This window comes from Salmo salar, chromosome ssa05 (assembly GCF_905237065.1).
Source record: "Salmo salar chromosome ssa05, Ssal_v3.1, whole genome shotgun sequence".
In the NCBI taxonomy this organism is placed as follows: Eukaryota; Metazoa; Chordata; class Actinopteri; order Salmoniformes; family Salmonidae; genus Salmo; species Salmo salar.
The window spans coordinates 61,481,855-61,501,577 of NC_059446.1; the positions used below are offsets into that span (position 1 = coordinate 61,481,855).

At 43.7% G+C, this 19,723-nt stretch overlaps 1 protein-coding gene across 2 annotated transcripts in view; it reads right to left on the minus strand.

Moving 5' to 3' along the window:
- LOC106605464 (rho guanine nucleotide exchange factor 2) overlaps positions 1-17,379 on the minus strand; it is a 64,893-nt gene extending 47,514 nt beyond the window's left edge. The window contains exons 1-2 of one of the 2 annotated variants that reach the window (XM_045718484.1): positions 16,612-17,379; positions 16,104-16,348 (exon numbers count right to left, since the gene is read on the minus strand). In XM_045718484.1, the coding sequence (XP_045574440.1) occupies positions 16,104-16,348 (245 nt within the window). In that variant the 5' untranslated portion in view covers positions 16,612-17,379. Of the gene's footprint in view, positions 1-16,103; positions 16,364-16,611 lie in introns of those variants that run through there. The other variant, XM_014201154.2, reaches the window with a different exon arrangement.
- Positions 17,380-19,723: the final 2,344 nt, after the last annotated feature.

Genomic DNA, 19,723 nt, shown 5'->3' on the forward strand with positions numbered 1-19,723 from the left:
TCCTTCGACGACAAACGCAAATCCGACCATCACGCCTGGTGAGACAAAACCGCAACTTGTCAGTGAAGAGCACTTTTTGCCAGTCCTGTCTGGTCCAGCGACGGTGGGTTTGTGCCCACAGGCGACGTTGTTGCCGGTGATGTCTGGTGAGGACCTGCCTTATAACAGGCCTACAAGCCCTCAGTCCAGACTCTCTCAGCCTATTGCGGACAGTCTGAGCACTGCTGGAGGGATTGTGCGTTATTGGTGTATCTCGGGCAGTTGTTGTTGCCATCCTGTACATGTCCCGCAGGTGTGATGTTCAGATGTACCGATCCTGTGCAGGTGTTGTTACACGTGGTCTGCCACTGCGAGGACGATCATCTGTCCGTCCTGTCTCCCTGTAGAGCTTTCTTAGGCGTCTCACAGTACGGACATTGCAGTTTATTGCCCTGGTCACATCTGCAGTCCTCATGCCTCCTTGCAGCATGCCTAAGGCACATTCACGCAGATGAGCAGGGACCCTAGGCATCTTTCTTTTGGTGTTTTTCAGAGTTAGTAGAAAGGCTTCTTTAGTGTCCTAAGTTTTCATAGCTGTGACCTTAATTGCCTACCGTCTGTAAGCTGTTAGTGTCCTCTTACATCTAGACGTTCCGCTAGCGGAACACCTGCTCCAATATCCAATGATAGGCATGGCGCAAATTACAAATTCCTCAAAAATACAAAAACTTCAATTTTTCAAACATATGACTATTTCACAGCATTTTAAAGACAAGACTCTCCTTTATCTAACCACACTGTCCGATTTCAAAAAGGCTTTACAGCGAAAGCAAAACATTAGATTATGTCAGCAGAGTACCCAGCCAGAAATAATCAGACACCCATTTTTCAAGCTAGCATATAATGTCACAAAAAACAAAACCACAGCTAAATGCAGCACTAACCTTTGATGATCTTCATCAGATGACACACCTAGGACATTATGTTATACAATACATGCATGTTTTGTTCAATCAAGTTCATATTTATATCAAAAACCAGCTTTTTACATTAGCATGTGACGTTCAGAACTAGCATACCCCCCGCAAACCTCCGGTGAATTTACTAAATTACTCACGATAAACGTTCACAAAAAACATTACAATTATTTTAAGAATTATAGATACAGAACTCCTTTGTGCAATCGAGGTGTCCGATTTTAAAATAGCTTTTCGGTGAAAGCACATTTTGCAATATTCTGAGTAGATAGCCCAGCCATCACGGCTAGCTATTTAGACACCCACCAAGTTTAGCCCTGACCAAACTCCGATTTACTATTAGAAAAGTTTGATTACCTTTGGTGTTCTTCGTCAGAATGCACTCCCAGGACTGCTACTTCAATAACAAATGTTGGTTTGGTTCAAAATAATCCATTGTTATATCCAAATAGCGGCGTTTTGTTCTTGCGTCAAGACACTATCCGAAGTGTAAATAAGGGTCACGAGCATGGCGCATTTCGTGACAAAAGATTTCTAAATATTCCATTACCGTACTTCGAAGCATGTCAACCGCTGTTTAAAATCCATTTTTATGCCATTTTTCTCATAAAAAAGCGATAATATTCCGACCGGGAATCTGCGTTTAGGTAAAAAGACGAAAGAAAATAAAGCATGGGGTCGACTCGGGCACGAGCCTGAGTCTCACAGTACTGTGACCAGCCACTATCCAAACGCGCTAAGAAATTGTCAGACAGGGCACTTCCTGCATGGAATCTTCTCAGGTTTTGGCCTGCCAAATGAGTTCTGTTATACTCACAGACACCATTCAAACAGTTTTAGAAACTTTGGAGTGTTTTCTATCCAAAGCTAATAATTATATGCATATTCTAGTTTCTGGGCAGGAGTAATAATCAGATTAAATCGGGTACGATTTTTATCCGGCCGTGAAAATACTGCCCCCTAGCCATAACAGGTTAATGACCGTTTCACAGGTGCATGTTCATTAATTCTTTATGATTCATTGAAGCATGGGAAACAGTGTTTAAACCATTTACAATGAAGATCTGTGAAGATATTTGGATTTTTACAAATTACCTTTGAAAGACATGGCCCTGAAAAAGGGACGTTTCTTTTTTTTGCTGAATTTATATGTCACACCCTGATCCATTTCACCTGTCTTTGTGATAGTCTCCACCCCCCTCCAGGTGTCGCCCATCTTCCCCATTATCCCCTGTGTATTCATACCTGTGGTCTCTGTTTGTCCGTTGCCAGTTCATCTTATTTGTCAAGTAAACCAGCGTTTTTGTTCTCAGCTCCTGCTTTTCCCAGTCTCTCTTGTTCGCGCCCTCCTGGTTTTGACCTTTGCCTGTCCTGACTCTGAGCCCGCCTGCCTGACCACTCTGCCTGCCCCTGACCCTGCCTGCCGACCTGTACCTTTGCCCCACCTCTGGATTGTTGACCTCTGCCTACCCTGACCCTAAGCATGCCTGCCGTCCGGTACCGTTGCCCCACCTCTGGTTTACTGACCCCTGCCTGCCTTGATGTGTCTTTTGCCTGCCCCTGTTGGAATATTAAACCATTGTCAATTTGACGTGTCTGCATCTGGGTCTTCAAAGACCTTCTGAAACTCGTCAGTCTATTCTTGTTCTGTTGGATATTAAGGCTATTCCATGCGAGAAATTGCCACGAAACTGAAGATCTCGTACAACGCTGTGTACTACTCCCTTCACACAACAGTGTAAACTGGCTCTAACCAGAATAGAAAGAAGAGCGACAGGCCCCGGTGCTCAACTGAGCAAGAGGACAAGTACATTAGAGTGTCTAGTTTGAGAAACAGATGCCTCACAAGTCCTCAACTGGCAGCTTCATTAAATAGTACCCGCAAAACACCAGTCTCAACGTCAACAGTGAAGAGGCGACTCCGGGAGTTCCTCTGCCCAGTGTCTGTGTTCTTTTGCCCATCTTAATCATTTATTTTTATTGGCCAGGCTGAGATATGGCTTTTTCTTTGCAACTCTGCCTAGAAGGCCAGCATCCCAGAGTTGCTGCTTCACTGTTGACGTTGAGACTGGTGTTTTGCGGGTACTATTTAATGAAGCTGCCAGTTGAGGACTTGAGGCGTCTGCTTCTCAAACTAAACACTCTAATGTACAGTTGAAGTCGGTAGTTTACATATACATTTAAACTCAGTTTTTCACAATTTCTGACATTTAATCCTAGTAAAAATTCCCCTTTCTTAGGTTAGTTAGGATCACCACTTTATTTTAAGAATGTGAAATGTCAGAATAATAGTAGAGTGATTTATTTCAGCTTTTATTTCTTTCATCACATTCCCAGAGGGTCAGAAGTTTACATACACTCAATTAGTATTTGGTAGCATTGCCTTTAAATTGTTTAACTTGGGTCAAACGTTTCAGGTAGCCTTCCACAAGCTTCCCACCATAAGTTGGGTGAATTTTGGCACATTCCTCCTGACTGAGCTGGTGTAACTGAGTCAGGTTTGTAGGCCTCTTTGCTCGCACATGCTATTTCAGTTCTGCCGACAAATTTTCTATGGGATTGGGGTCAGGGCTTTGTGATGGCCACTCCAATACCTTGACTTTGTTGTCCATTTGGAAGACCCATTTACGACTAACCTTCAACTTCCTGACTGATGTCTTGAGATGTTGCTTCAATATATCCACATAATTGTCTTTCCTCATGATGCCATCTATTTTGTGAAGTGCACCAGTCCCTCCAGCAACAAAGCACCCCTACAAAATGAGGCTGCCACCCCCGTGCTTCACAGTTGGGATGGTGTTCTTCGGCTTGCAAGCCTCCCCCTTTTTCCTCCAAACATAATGGTCAGTATGGCCAAACAGTTCTATTTTTGTTTCATCAAACCAGAGGACATTTCTCCAAAAAGTACGATATTTGTCCCCATGTGGAGTTGCAAACCATAGTCTGGCTTTTCTATGACAGTTTTGGAGCAGTTGCTTCTTCCTTGCTGAGCGGCCATTCAGGTTATGTCGATATAGGACTCGTTTTACTGTGGATATTGATACTTTTGTACCTGTTTTCTCCAGCATATTCACAAGGTCCTTTGCTGTTGTTCTGGGATTGATTTGCACTTTTCGCACCAAAGTGCGTTAATCTCTAGGACACAGAATGCGTCTCCTTCCTGAGCGGTATGACGGCTGTGTGGTCCCATGGTGTTTATACTTGCGTACTATTGTTTGTACAGATGAACGTGGTACCTTCAGGCGTTTGGAAATGGCTCCCAAGGATGAACCAGACTTCTGGAGGTATACCATTTTTTTTTCTGAAGTCTTGGCTGATTTCATTTGATTTTCCCATGATGTCAAGCAAAGAGGCACTGAGTTTGAAGGTAGGCCTTGAAATACATCCACAGGTACACCTACAATTGACTGAAATGATGTCAATTAGCCCATCAGAAGCTTCTAAAGCCATTACATTATTTTCTGGAATTTTCCAAGCTGTTTAAAGGCACATTCAACTTAGTGTATGTAAACTTCTGACCCACTGGAATTGTGATACAGTGAATGATAAGTGAAATAGTATGTCTGTAAACAATTGTTGGAAAAATTACTTGTGTCATGCACAAATTAGATGTCCTAACCGACTTGCCAAAACTATAGTTTGTTAACAAGAAATTTGTGGAGTGGTTGAAAAACGGGTTTTAATGACTCCAACCTTAAGTGTATGTAAACTTCTGACTTCAACTGTACTTGTCCTCTTGCTCAGTGGTGCACCGGGGCCTCTCACTCCTCTTTCTATTCTGGTTAGAGCCAGTTTACACTGTTCTGTGAAGAGAGTAGTACACAGCGTTGTACGAGATCTTCAGTTTCTTGGCAATTTCTCGCATGGAACAGCCTTCACTTCTCAGAACAAGAATAGACTGACGAGTTTCAAAAGAAATGTCTTTGTTTCTGGCCATTTTCAGCTGGTAATCGAACCCACAAATGCTGATGCTCTAGATACTCAACTAGTCTAAAGAAGGCCAGTTTTATTGCTTCTTTAAATCAGGACAACCGTTTTCAGCTAATTGCAAAAGGGTTTTCTAATGATCAATTAGCCTTTTAAAAATGATACATTTGGATTAGCTAACTGATAATGGAATTTATATGTTTAAAGTAATGACTATAGAATTCTACCCTGAAACCATATAATTGTATGAAATGTATTTGAATCATAAAACTATAATCTGATGATGTGTCTAGTTTTAGTCAGAATTAGAACAAGGACCTTTTGCTCCTTTTTAGTATGTAAGCAGGGTGCAAGTGTGAAACAAATGATAAGAGGAGCTATCGACAGACAAGTTGTACTACTGTGTTCCTTACAGGACATTCTGTCTCCACCCGTGGAGTGGAGAAACTGTTAGGCTTGCAGAAGAGTATGAAACATGTTGCAGATTAAAGAAACAATGTATCTGTATAGTGGAAAAACACCGACTGTCTGAGCAAGGTGTAGCTTAAGATTTGAACTTGTTTGTGTGTGTGTTATAAAGACTGTGTTTGCATTTTTTATTTCAGAACGTTCTCTGAATAAACTGTACGGACCTTTTGCATAAACTGAGTCTTTGCCTAATTATTATTAAACCCAGGGTCTTACAAACCTCAGGGATTGGTCAAAGCTTAATTGATTGTTAGTTATTATCATTGGGATTGAAAATTCTCGTGACAGCTTGGTCCTTCGAGGCCGGACCTCAATATCTTTTTCTGTCGTTCCATGGAGACACCGAAACCGTGCACGGGCGGATGAGAAATCCGTAGATTAAAGACCTGGCCCCAGACTGAGGGTTCTTTACAGTCCGGTGGCGTATTGGTATGTGACAGAAACGGTGATGCGTTCCAACCTACATTGAATTCTCAGCTGCAAGAATAAGGTCAGTAGTCTTTATTCATGGATTTTGGGGGTAGGATCTAAACTTGCATTAGACGTATACATATTACACATGCTCAGTTGATTTTGAATCTATTAGATGCTGTACTTTTGCCAGAAAAGTTAGCTATTTGTAAGTGTGAGGCTCATAATAAAGGAACAGATAGTATCAGCCTACCTTAGTCCCTGTTTGTATATGTGGCAATATTGACACATGGGCAGAGCCATGTGTCAACAGGAAGGAAGGATGGTAGAGCAGGTGTTAGAGCAGGTTAGGAAACACTGCAGGTTAGGAAAGACTTTGTGGCCTATGGGATAACGAACTACTTAAAAAAAATGTATAATAAGCATTCCCAACTTACTTGGCGGACACGATTATGGTAGCTAAAATATTAGGTCCAGATATTATCCCTAGAGTTGGTTTACTAGGATCTATTTCTTTAAATAAGGTAAACCATATAGAATGCCAGAGTTAGGAAGACCAGAACAGGTAGACATAGAAGTTGAAGATGTACTAGCAGAACACATGAGAAGACTGTTTGTTAACCTGTTAGGGCTAGGGGGCAGCATTTGCACGTCTGGATAAAAAAATGTACCCGATTTAATCTGGTTACTAATCCTACCCAGTAACTAGAATATGCATACACTTATTATATATGGATAGAAAACACTCTAAAGTTTCTAAAACTGTTTGAATGGTGTCTGTGAGTATAACAGAACTCATTTGGCAGGCAAAACCCTGAGACATTTTCTGACAGGAAGTGGAAACCTGATGTGTTGTATTACCTTTAAACCTATCCCATTGAAAAACACAGGGGCTGAGGAATATTTTGGCACTTCCTATTGCTTCCACTAGATGTCACCAGCCTTTACAAAGTGTTTTGAGTCTTCTGGAGGGAGATCTGACCGAACAAGAGCCATGGAACGATGATGTCCCATTAGACACCTGGCGCGCGAGTTCATGTTGGGTACCCTCGTTCCAATACGTTATAAAAGAGTATGCATTCGTCCACCTTGAATATTATTCATGTTCTGGTTAAAAAAGGCCCTAATGATTTATGCTATACAACGTTTGACATGTTTGAACGAACGTAAATATATTTTTTCCCCTCGTTCATGACGAGAAGTCCGGCTGGCTTAGATCATGTGCTAACAAGACGGAGATTTTTGGACATAAATGATGAGCTTTTTTGAACAAAACTACATTCGTTATGGACCTGTGATACCTGGAAGTGACATCTGATGAAGAGAATCAAAGGTAATGGATTATTTACATAGTATTTTCGATTTTAGATCTCCCCAACATGACGTCTAGTCTGTATCGCAACGCGTATTTTTCTGGGCGCAGTGCTCAGATTATTGCAAAGTGTGATTTCCCAGTAAGGTTATTTTTAAATCTGGCAAGTTGATTGCGTTCAAGAGATGTAAATCTATAATTCTTTAAATGACAATATAATATTTTACCAATGTTTTCTAATTTTAATTATTTAATTTGTGACGCTGACTTGACTGCCGGTTATTGGAGGGAAACGATTTCCTCAACATCAATGCCATAGTAAAACGCTGTTTTTGGATATAAATATGAACTTGATAGAACTAAAAATGCATGCATTGTCTAACATAATGTCCTAGGAGTGTCATCTGATGGAGATTGTAAAAGGTTAGTGCATCATTTTAGCTGGTTTTATGGTTTTGGTGACCCTGTCTTTGACTTGACAAAACATTACACACAACTCTTGTAAATGTACTGTCCTAACATACTCTAAATTTATGCTTTCGCCGTAAAACCTTTTTGAAATCGTAAAACGTGGTTAGATTAAGGAGATGTTTATCTTTCAAAGGGTGTAAAATAGTTGTATGTTTGAAAAATTTGAATTTTGACATTTATTTGGATTCAAATTTGCCGCTCTTGAAATGCACCTGCTGTTGATGGAGTGCACCACGGGTGGCACGCTAGCGTCCCACCTAGCCCATAGAGGTTAACCAAACCCGTATGTCCAAGATTTTGTGTCCAACAGGTGAATAACAGGAGAAGGTGATTCACTCAATCCAACCAGGAGACTGGGTGAGGATCCAGTCCCCGAGGAGAAAAGACTGGAAGCAGCCCCGTTTGGAAGGCCCATACCAGGTTCTGTTAAACCACTGCCTTTGCCATTAGAATAGCTGAGAGAGTCACTTGGGTCCATGTTACCCACTGCAAAAAGGTATGTACACATACAAGCACTGCTGATCACACACAGAGTTAGGAGAAGAACCGAGTACCAAACAGGGTCCGGGGGTTACCTCCTTAACGAAGATCCCCTATCCTGACCGTTCATCACTGTGTGTGCTCCTAGAAGTGTGAGTATGGGGTGGTACCTAGCAGACCGACTAAGGGCAGGAGAGGGTTGGCAGTTTTTGGGAATATTAGGGACTCTGAGCTGCATCATAGTCTTGGTAATCTTTCTGATACATTCAGATCCACCACCTTCCAGTACTAATTATACGACGCTGTTGTCATTGATAAGAAGTAAAAGATAAACTATATAATACACTGACCATCAAGGATGAGTGACTTACAGAATAGGAGTCTTAACCTGTTAGGGCTAGGGGGCAGCATTGACACGGCTGGATAAAAAACATACCCGATTTAATCTGGTTACCACTCCTACTCAGTAACTAGAATATGCATATACTTATTACATATGGATAGAAAACACCCTAAATTTTCTAAAACTGTTTGAATGGTGTCTGTGAGTATAACAGAACTCAAATGGCAGGTCAAAACCTGAGAGATTCCTTTACAGGAAGTGGCCTGTCTGACCATTTCTGGAACTTCTTTGCCATCTCTATCATTTACTAAGGATCTCTGCTCTAACGTGACACTTCCCACGTCGTCCATAGGCTCTCAGAGCCCGGGAAAAAGAGAATGTCGTCATTCCAGCCCCAGGCTGAAACACATTATCGCCTTTCTCAAGTGGCCCATCAAGAGACACTAGCTTATGCGCGTGACCCCGACCGCCCCCGCCTTTGGGATTTTTTCCTCTGTTTGCCGAAAAGGAGATTCCCTGTCGGAATTTTATCGCTTTTCTACGAGAAAAATGACGTAAAAATTGATTTTAAACAGCGGTTGACATGCTTCAACGTACGGCAATGGAATACTTTGAATTTTATTGTCAGGAATTGCGCCAAGCGCGCGACACTTCTTTACTATTTCGGATAGTGTCTGGAACGCATTCGAACAAAACGCCGCTATTCGGATATAACGATGGATTATTTTGGACCAAACCAACATTTGTTATTGAAGTAGACGTCCTGGGTGTGCATTCTGACGAAGACAACAAAAGGTAATGACATTTTTATAATAGTAAATATGATTATGGTGAGTGCTAAACTTGCCGGGTGTCTAAATAGCGAGCCCGTGATGCTTGGGCTATGTACTTAGAATATTGCAAAATGTGCTTTCACCAAAAGCTATTTTAAAATCGGACATATCGAGTGCATAGAGGAGGTCTGTATCTATAATTCTTAAAATAATTGTTATGCTTTTTGTGAACGTTTATCGTGAGTAATTTAGTAAAATGTTAGCGAATTCCCCGTAAGTTTGCGGGGGGTATGCTAGTTCTGAACGTCACATGCTAATGTAAAAAGCTGGTTTTTGATATAAATATGAACTTGATTGAACAAAACATGCATGTATTGTATAACATAATGTCCTAGGGTTGTCATCTGATGAAGATCATCAAAGGTGAGTGCTGCATTTAGCTGTCTTCTGGGTTTTGGTGACATTATATGCTGGCTTGAAAAATGGGTGTCTGATTATTTCTGGCTTGGTACTCTGCTGACATAATCTAATGTTTTGCTTTCGTTGTAAAGCCTTTTTGAAATCGGACAGTGTGGTTAGATTAACGAGAGTCTTATCTTTAAATGGCTGTAAAATAGTCATATGTTTGAGAAATTGAAGTAATATGATTTTGAAGATTTTGAAAATCGCGCCACAGGATGGCAGTGGCTGTTACGTAGGTGGGACGAATTCGTCCCGCCGGTCCCATAGAGGTTAAGAAGGTCAAGATGTAGGGTTTAAGGTAAACATTAAACAATTTCCTGGGGAAGCAGATAACTTTACAGGGATTGGGTTGGCCAGATTGAAGTACTCGGCCAACCCACCTCGGTTCACTTTAACTCCTGATGAGTACCAGTGTTATAGATACAAGAATGGCACCGAGAACTTAGGTGATTTTAATGGCTGTAATGCAATAGTTAATGTGACTGACTTAGGTTTGGAAGTACAGGACAAAATTCTTAACCTCACAGCACCTATAACTGATGTATGGTGGGCTTGTACCAGCAAAGGACGCATACGACAGACAAAGGGTGGTTAGGAACTTGCGCCCCACTGTTATTGGTCCAACCAGTTCGAGTTAGTCATCAGAGGCCAGTTATAGGAGGCTAAAGTAGGCATAGGAGGAGTTTTGACCAGGATGGGAGTAGATTTGTCTAGATGGATGCTATTGGCATCCCCAGGGAAGTTTCAGATTAATACAAAGCTATGAATCAAATAGGTGAAGACTTTACCACTACGTTCTTTTGGTAGTTGACAATAAATACAAATGTGGATTGGATTAATGACATCTATTATAATCAACAGAGATTCATGAATGAAACCGGGGATGCAGTAAAGGGGTTCTCTGACCAATTATCCGCCACCTCCCTCATGACCTGGCAAAATAGGCTGGCTCTCAATATGGTATTGGCAGAAAAGGACAGGGTATGTAGAATGATAGGGGTTCATTGTTGTACATTTATTCCTAATAACACAGCTCCAGACGGATCAGTGACCAAGGCCCTGGCCGGTTTAACCACATTAGCTCATGAGTTAGCAGAGACCTCTGGGATGGATACCTCACTGACTGGGTGGTTCGATAGTATGTTTGGAAAGTGGAAACATTTTGTAATTACCGTATTGTGAGCTGCTTTCACCTGTATGAGTGGTGTTGGTGTTGTGTGGATGCTGTTTCTCATCCTTAAAAAAAAACAGGCTCACCGGTAGGAGCGGGTACTCTGGTGGGCCATATGGAGAACGTTCCTGCTTCCCTAGCTCGCACCCCTTTTCATGCCATTCTGCTGTGGGGAGACCAGTCCAAATCTCTCCGGGTTCTCATTGACTCTGGATCTGACGAGAGCTTTTTGGACGCAACCCTGGTGTCCGAGCTGAACATCCCCACTCAGCCCCTCTCCATTCCCATGGACGTTAGAGCGCTGGACGGGCGTCACCCACAACACCACTCCCATCAACCTACGTGTGTCAGGGAACCACAGCGAGGCTATCCAGTTCCTGCTCATCAAGTCCCCTCAGATTCAAGTCCCCTCTATAGCCTTTTTATTGCTTACCTCCCTACTCTTCTAGATTTGCACACACTGTACATAGATCTTTCTATTTTTCTTTTGTGTTATTGACTGTACATTTGTTTATGTGTAACTCTGTTGTAGTTCTTGTCACACTGCTATACTTTATCTTGGCCAGGTTGCAGTTGTAAATGAGAACTTGTTCGCAACTGGCCTAGCTGGTTAACCTGTCTGGGCTAGGGGGCAGTATTTTCACGGCCGGATGAAAAACGTACCCAATTTAAAACAGGTTACAACTCTGGCCCAGAAACTAGAATATGCATATTATTAGTAGATTTGGATAGAAAACACTCTGAAGTTTCTAAAACTGTTTGAATGGTGTCAATGAGTATAACAGAACTCATATGGCAGGCAAAAACCTGAGAAAAATCTAAGCAGGAAGTGGAAAGTCTGAGAATTGAAGTTCTTCTTTTGATTCTCTATCGAAGCTACAGTGTCTGTGGGGGACGTTGCACTTCCTAAGACTTCCATTGGCTGTCTAAAGCCTTCAGAAAGTGGTTTGAGCCTTCTCCTGTCACTGGGCAGAGTATAGGAGCTCAGTTACTGAGTGATCGGCCTGGCAACAAAGGGATTGGATAGGCGCGGTCACACGAGCACGCCGTTCCTTCTTTTTCTTCTTGAATGAATACGCTATTGTCCGGTTGGAATATTATCGCAATTTTACATAAAAAATACCATAAAGATTGATTTTAAACAGCGTTTGAAATGCTTCTAAGTACGGTAATGGAACATTTTGACTTTTCGTCTCTCGTTCCGCGCTTGCGCGTTATGCCTTTGGATAAGTGATCTGTACGCACGAACAAAACTGAGGTATTTGTTCATAAATATGGATTATTTCGAACAAAATCAACATTTCTTGTGGAAGTAGCAGTCCTGGGAGTGCATTCTGACGAAGATCAGCAAAGGTAAGAGAATATTTCTAATACTAATTCTGAGTTTCGGTTGCCCGAACTTGGCGGGTGTCTGAATAGCTCACCGTGATGGCTGAGCTATGTACTCAGAATATTGAAAAATGTGCTTTCTCCGTAAAGCTATTTTAAAATCTGACACAGTGGTTGCATCCAGGGGTAGTCTATTAATAATTCTTTAAATAATTGTTATATATTTTGTCAATGTTTATGATGAGTGTTTTTGTAAATTGATGTGCACATTCCACGGACGTTTTGGTGGGAATACATTTTCTGAACATCATGCGCCAATGTAAAATGCTGTTTTTGGATATAAATATGAACTTTATTGAACAAAACATACATGTATTGTGTAACATAATGTCCTAGGAGTGTCATCTGATGAAGATTGTCAAAGGTTAGTGCTTCATTTAGCTGTGTTTTGGGTTTTATTGACACTGTCCTTGCATGGAAAATGGCTGTGTGATTATTTTTGTCTATGTACTCTCCTAACATAATCTAATGTTTTGTTTTCGCTGTAAAGCCTTTTTGAAATGGGACAATGTGGTTACATCAAGGAGAAGTGTATCTTTAAAAAGGTGTAAAATAGTTGTAAGTTTGAGAAAGTTGAATTATGACATTTTGTTGTTTTTGAATTTGCCGCCCTGATATTTCACTGGCTGTGTCCCGCAGTGAAATATGGGCTAGTGTCCCACCTAGCCCATAGAAGTTAAATAAAAGGTGAAATAAATATAAAATAAATAAACTCACCCCGCAGAAGGTTCTGTTCGCGTGGTCTCCAGCTGCTGACCAGGCGTTCTGGGACCTCAAACATCGCTTCATCTTGGTTCATCCGGACCCTTCCCGTCAGTTCGTGGTGGAGGCCAATGCTTCTGATGTCGGAGTGGGGGAAGTCCTGTCCCAGCGTTCTGCTCTGGACCTCAAGCTACATCCCTGAGCCTTCTTCTCCCACCGCCTCAACACCACGGAAAAGAACTACGATGTGGCGAATCGTGAGCTTCTCGCAGTGAAGATGGTGTTGGAGGAATGGAGGCACTGACTGGAGGGGGCGGAACACACATTCATCATGTGGACCGACCACAAGAACCTGGAGTATCTCCACACCGCCAAGCACCTCAATTCCAGGCAAGCCAGATGGGCCCTGCTGTTCACACGTTTCAACTTCTCCTTCTTTTACCGGCCAGGATCCAAGAATGTCAGGCCGGATGCACTGTCCCGCCACTATAGCCCCACGGGTACCACCCCGGAGCCCGAGACCATCCTTCCCATATACCTCAGCTGACGGCACTCAGCTGGGGTATAGGGAAACATGTCCAGGAGGCGCAGCGGTCCCAGCCGAACCCTGGGCGGGCCCTGATAATCAGATGTTTGTGCCTGACGCTGTCCGCTCTGCGGTCCTGGAGTGGGCTCATTCCTCCAGGCTTGCCTGCCACCCGGGCTCCTATCGGACCCTGGCCTTCGTGCGACAGTGCTTTTGGTGGCCTACGATGGTTCTGGATGTCGGCGCGTTTGTCTCCGCCTGCACGGTCTGTGCTCAGAATAAGACTCCTCTGCAAGCTCCGGCTGGTCTTCTGCAACCACTTCCTGTCGCTCACCATCCCTGGTCCCACATATCTCTGGACTTCGTCACGGGTCTCCCCCCGTCTGAGGGCAACACTGCCATCCTGACTGTGGTCGACCGGTTTTCCAAGGCCGCTCACTTCATTCCTCTCCCCAAACTACCCTCGGCCAAGGAGACGGCCCAGCTCATGGTGCAGCACGTCTTCCGGATCCATGGACTGCCCGTGGACATGGTCTCCGACCGGGGGCCTCAGTTCTCGTCCCGGTTCTGGAAGGCGTTTTGCGCCCTCATTGGGTGGTCGTCGGCCAGTCTGTCCTCTGGGTTCCACCCCCAGTCCAATGGCCAGTCGGAGCGAGCCAACCAGGATCTTGAGACTACTCTGCGCTGTCTGGTCTCCGCCAACTCCACCTCCTGGAGTCAGCAGCAGGTATGGGTCGAGTACGCCTGCAACACCCTTCCCTGCTCTGCCACGGGCCTATCTCCGTTTGAGTGTTCCCTGGGGTATCAGCCCCCGCTCTTCCAGATGTTTGTCCGCCGCTGTCGTCGTACCTGGAGGAGAGCCCAGACAGCCCTCCTCAAGGCCACCTACAGGTATCGACGACAAGCGGTTCGCCGGTAGTGTCTTGAGCAGAAGGTATGGCTATCCACCCGGGATCTGCCCCTCTGGGTGGAATCCCGCAAATTCTCCCCCTGGTTTATCGGCCCATCTCCAAGATTATTAGCCCCTGTTCATCTTCTGTTGCCCCGTACCCTTCGTATACATCCCACCTTTCATGTGTCCAGAGTCAAACTATGTCTCACAGCCCTTTGTCTCCTGTTTCCAGGCCCACCCCTCTTCCCCGTCTCATCGGCGGCCAATCGGCTTACACGGTGAGGCATCTCCTGAAGGTTCAACCTCGGGGCAGGGGGTTCCAGTACCTGGTTGACTGGGAGGGTTATGGCCCGGAGGAGAGGTGCTGGGTCCCCGCCAGGGACATCCTGGACCCAATCCTCATCGCGGGGTTTCAACGCCGACACCCCCGGTCAACCAGGTATGCGCCCAGGTAGGACGCCAAGTGGCGCCCCTAGAGGGGAGGGGTACTGTCACACCCTGATCTGTTTCACCTGTCCTTGTGATTGTCTTCACCCCCCTCCAGGTGTCGCCCCCCTCTTCCCCATTATCCCCTGTGTATTTATACCTGTGTTCTCTGTTTGTCCGTTGCCAGTTCATCTTGTTTGTCAAGTCAACCAGCCCCTGACCCTGAGCCTGCCTGCCAATCTGTACCTTTGCACCACCTCTGGATTGTTGACCTCTGCCTACCATGAGCCTGCCTGCCGTCTGGTACCATTGCCCCACCTTTACTGACCCCTGCCTGCTGCCCCTGTTGGAATATTAAACCATTGTCAATTTGACGTGTCTGCATCTGGGTCTTACATTGATTCCTGATAGTATAAGCTGGAAGTAGAAGTGTTGTTGTTATTATTCCAAAAATAAAAGGATTCTAAATTGTTGCCAACATCTTGGATAAATGGGTGGGAAAAAGAAAAGGACAGACAAAGACAGAGAGAGGGGAAAGAACATTGCCATGCCCAGTGAATTTACGAGCAGAAGAGATTAGCAAATGAAAGAGTAGGAGAGTGCCAGCTAAAACAGCACTGATAAGAACACCAGCAGTTAGAGCAGGAATGCCAGAGATAACAACAGCATTGACTATATGTGTGGTAAGTTATATACTGGTAGCACTGGTCTTAGATCAGCCATTCCCTAAAATAAATATTAGAACATAGCTAGCATAATCCTACACAGCACTCCTAAATTCTCGCAGCCCTCCAGGAACATGGTTGAGTTGCAAGGTGTGAATTTAACTCAAATCACTATCTCACTCTCAAATCTAAATCAAATTTTGTTTGTCACATGCGCCGAATACAACTGGTGTAGACTTTACTGTGAAATGCTTGCTTATGAGCCCTTAAGCAACAATGCAGTTTAAAGGTACGAGTTATTCTGAGGTAAATATGTACATGAAGGCAGGGTAAAGTGACTAGTTATCAGGTTAAATAATAATAAGAGTAAAATAAAGAGAGTAGCAGCAGCAAATTGTGTGTAAAAGTGTGTGTGTGTGTGTGTGTGTGTGTGTGTGTGTGTGTGTGTGTGTGTGTGTGTGTGTGTGTGTGTGTGTAAGTTTGCGATAAAAGTCACTATTGAGCAAAGTTGGGTTGGAACTCGTAAGATGTCGCCCTTCACCATCAGCCTCTACCCTCGACACTGATGTGAGGTCAGTTTTGGGTTTCACCGCCCTAATGATAAAGGTTAGGATTTGGGGAAGTTAAGCTGATCCTAGATCTGTCTCTACGAGCAACTTGTAGTCTTGTACCTAAAGCAGGTTGTTGACCACCGGACTTGTAAGTATTGGTCGTTAGTGTGCCCCCTACCTGCGTTGCTGGTACTGCGGGGGGCAGCCATACATCATGGCACCAGGCTGCCAGCTGTGCCTGCGGAGGTGGTCCAGATTGTGTGTGAGACAGTAGGAGGGGATCCGACGTAGTGTCACCCCTCCAGAGGAGGGAGAGGAGGGGCAAGGGGAGGAGGGTGGGGGGGCCGGACATGGGACGCAGCGGCCTCCCAGATATGACGGGGAGCCTGGGAGACGAGGGGAGTGAGGAGGAGTGGTGATCATCTGACGGAGAGGGGAAGGGAGAGCAAGGGTGAGAGAGAGAGAGAGAGAGAGAGAGAGAGAGAGAGAGAGAGAGAAAGGGTACGAGAGAATGGACAGATGTTATGTAAAGGCCTTTATTCATTCTTTCACTGCAATTCATTATTTACAAAATACATCTCATGGCAGCTACAGAATCAACTATTAGATTATAATTACAATTTAGTACATATTAGATTTTGAGGAAGCGTTCAAAAGCTGAAGTTGCTACTAAATTGTTAACTCACTCTGTGGTTTGCATGTTGGACTTGTTATGCTTTCATGGAAACATCATGAGGTCACGTCCAAACAAAAAGATACTGCAACTAGCGCACTTGAGAGAAAAGGTGAAACAAAATGCAGCCAAATCTTGTTTCAACCTTCTGTATTTTACAAGAACAATGTGAAACGTTTGATACATAGATGCCACACTCTCAATGACAACACTGTCCTAAACATCTGGAATGAGATTAAGAAGGATTAAGACCTAAAGATTCGTTAAGATGATCTGCATTGGGAACCAAATGAATAGCAGTGTGTCAAATGCCTGGAACTGATGCCTACTTCCTGGTCTGTTTTATGATGTAATCATAACTACTTCTTTATTCTAGCTGAGCATAGACAAATACAAAATGGAATCCATACCATATGTATGAGAGTAGGACTGTGGTCAGAGCCCATTGAATAATGTAGTCACAGCAACCTCTAAAGGTGATGTCTTGTCAAGATCATGGCAATCACAATCTATAGGCTTCCTTTTGATGACAGAAAAATGAAACATTTAAATATTGAATCCTTACCGAGTGGTGTGTGTGTGTGTGTATGTGCTGCATGCCTTTGAGAGCGAGAGACAAGAGAGTAGTAGGGAGGTTGTATATTTAATGAATTCCTTCAACCATCTGTCGTGTATCATGCTTCATGTAATGAGGTTTAGATAACACTGATTCAGACTCCAGCCCTGCATGGTACAGTACCGAACCACACCCCGACACCAGTGGTGTAAAGTACTTTAAAGTACTTTTTGAGGTACCTGTACTTTACTATTTATATTTTTTGACAACTTGTACTTTTACTTCACTACATTCCTAAAGAAAATAATGTACATTTTAATCCATACATTTTCCCTGTCACCCAAAAGTACTGGTTACATTTTGAATGTTTAGCAGGACAGGAAAATTGTCCAATTCACACACTTATCAAGAGAACATTCCTAGTCTGGCTGACTCACTAAACACAAATGTTTTGTTTGTAAATTGTCAGTGTTGGAGCGTGCCCCTGGTTTTCCTTAAATACAAAAAAAAAAAAAAAAAATTGTGCTGTCTGGTTTGGTAAATATAAGGAATTTGAAATTATTTATACTTTTACAGTTGATACTTAACTATATTTTAGCAATTACATTTACTTTTGATACTTAAGTATATTTAAAACCCAATACTTTTAGACTTTTACTCAAGTAGTATTTTACTGGGTGACTTTCACTTTTACTTGAGCCATTGTCTATTACAGTATGTTTACTTTTAGTCAAGTATGACAATTGGGTACTTTTTCACCACTGCCCCACACTAAGGACAACCCTCACTGACACACTCACGTGAGGGCGGAGGTGTATGTTTCATGATTAACAACTCATGGTGTAATTGTAACAACATACATGAACTCAAGTCCTTTTGTTCACCTGACCTAGAACTCCTCACAATCAAATGCCGACCGTATTATCTCCCAAGGAAATTCTCCTTGGTTATTGTCACAGCCGTGTATATCCCCCAAACTGTACACCATATATCCTGAGGCTGCATTTATTGTAGCTGGGGATTTTAACAAAGCAAATTTAAGAACAAGGCTACCTACATTCTATCAGCATATTGACTGTAGCACTTGCGTTGGAAAAACACGGGATCACTGCTACTCTAACTTCCACGATGCATACAAGGCCCTCCCCTGCCCTCCTTCAGCAAATCTATTAAAACCTACCCTAACCAGAAACCATGGATAGATGGCGAGTTGTGGTCAGCAAATCTGACCACAACTCCATTTTGCTCCTCCCTTCCTATAGGCAGAAACTCAAACAGGATGCGGTAGGTTTTAATAGTCACAGTGGGTACAACATCTCATATGCACTTCCTTATAAACTCACTCACTGACTATGTCAATACTATTCTCTGAGGCTACCCGGAACATGTCCCAGTCCGCATAATCAAAACAATCTTGAAGCGTGGATTCCGATTGGTCAGGCCAGTGTTGAATAGTCCTTAGCACCGGTGCATCCTGTTTGAGTTTCTGCCTATAGGAAGGGAGGAGCAAAATGGAGTTGTGGTCAGATTTGCTGAAGGAGGGCAGGGGAGGGCCTTGTATGCATCGTGGAAGTTAGAGTAGCAGTGACCCCGTGTTTTTCCAACGCAAGTGCTACAGTCAATATGCTGATAGAATGTAGGTAGCCGCAACACTGAAAGCGCGAACCACCACACTAAACCATGGAAAGGTGACTGGGAATATGGCCGAATACATACAGTGTAGTTATTCCCTCCGCAAGGCAATCAAACAAGCGAAATGTCAGTATAGAGACAAAGTGGTGTCGCAATTCAACGGCTCAGACACGAGACGTATGTAGCAGGGTCTACAGACAATCACGGACTACAAAGGGAAAACCAGCCACGTCGTGGACACTGACATCTTGCTTCCAGACAAGCTAAACACCTTCTTTACCCGCTTTGAGGATAACACAGTACCACCGACACGGCCCGCTACCAAGGACTGTGGGCTCTGCTTCTCCGTGGCCGACGTGAGTAAGACATTTAAACGTGTTAACCATCGCAAGGCTGCCGGCCAAGACGGCATCCCTAGCCACGTCCTCAGAGCATGCACAGACCAGCTGGCTGGTGTGTTGACAGAGATATTCAATCTCTCCCTATCCCAGTCTGCTGTCCCCACATGCTTTAAGATGGCCACTATTGTTTTTGTACCCAAGAAGGCAAAGGTAACTGAACTAAATGATTATCGCCCCGTAGTACTCACTTCTGTCGTCATGAAGTGCTTTGAGAGACCAGTCAAGGATCATATCACCTCCACCTTACCTGTCACCCTAGACCCACTTAAATTTGCCTAGTGCCCCAATAGTTCACAGACGATGCAATCGCCATTGCACTGCACACTGCCTTATCCCATCTGGACAAGAGGAATACCTATGTAAGAATGCTGTTCATTGACTATAGCTCAGCATTCAACACCATAGTACCCTCCAAGCTCATCATTAAGCTTGAGGCCCTGGTCTCAACCCCGCCCTGTGCAATTGGGTCCTGGACTTCTTGATGGGCCGCCCCCAGGTGGTGAAGGTAGGAAACAACATCTGTACTTTGCTGATCC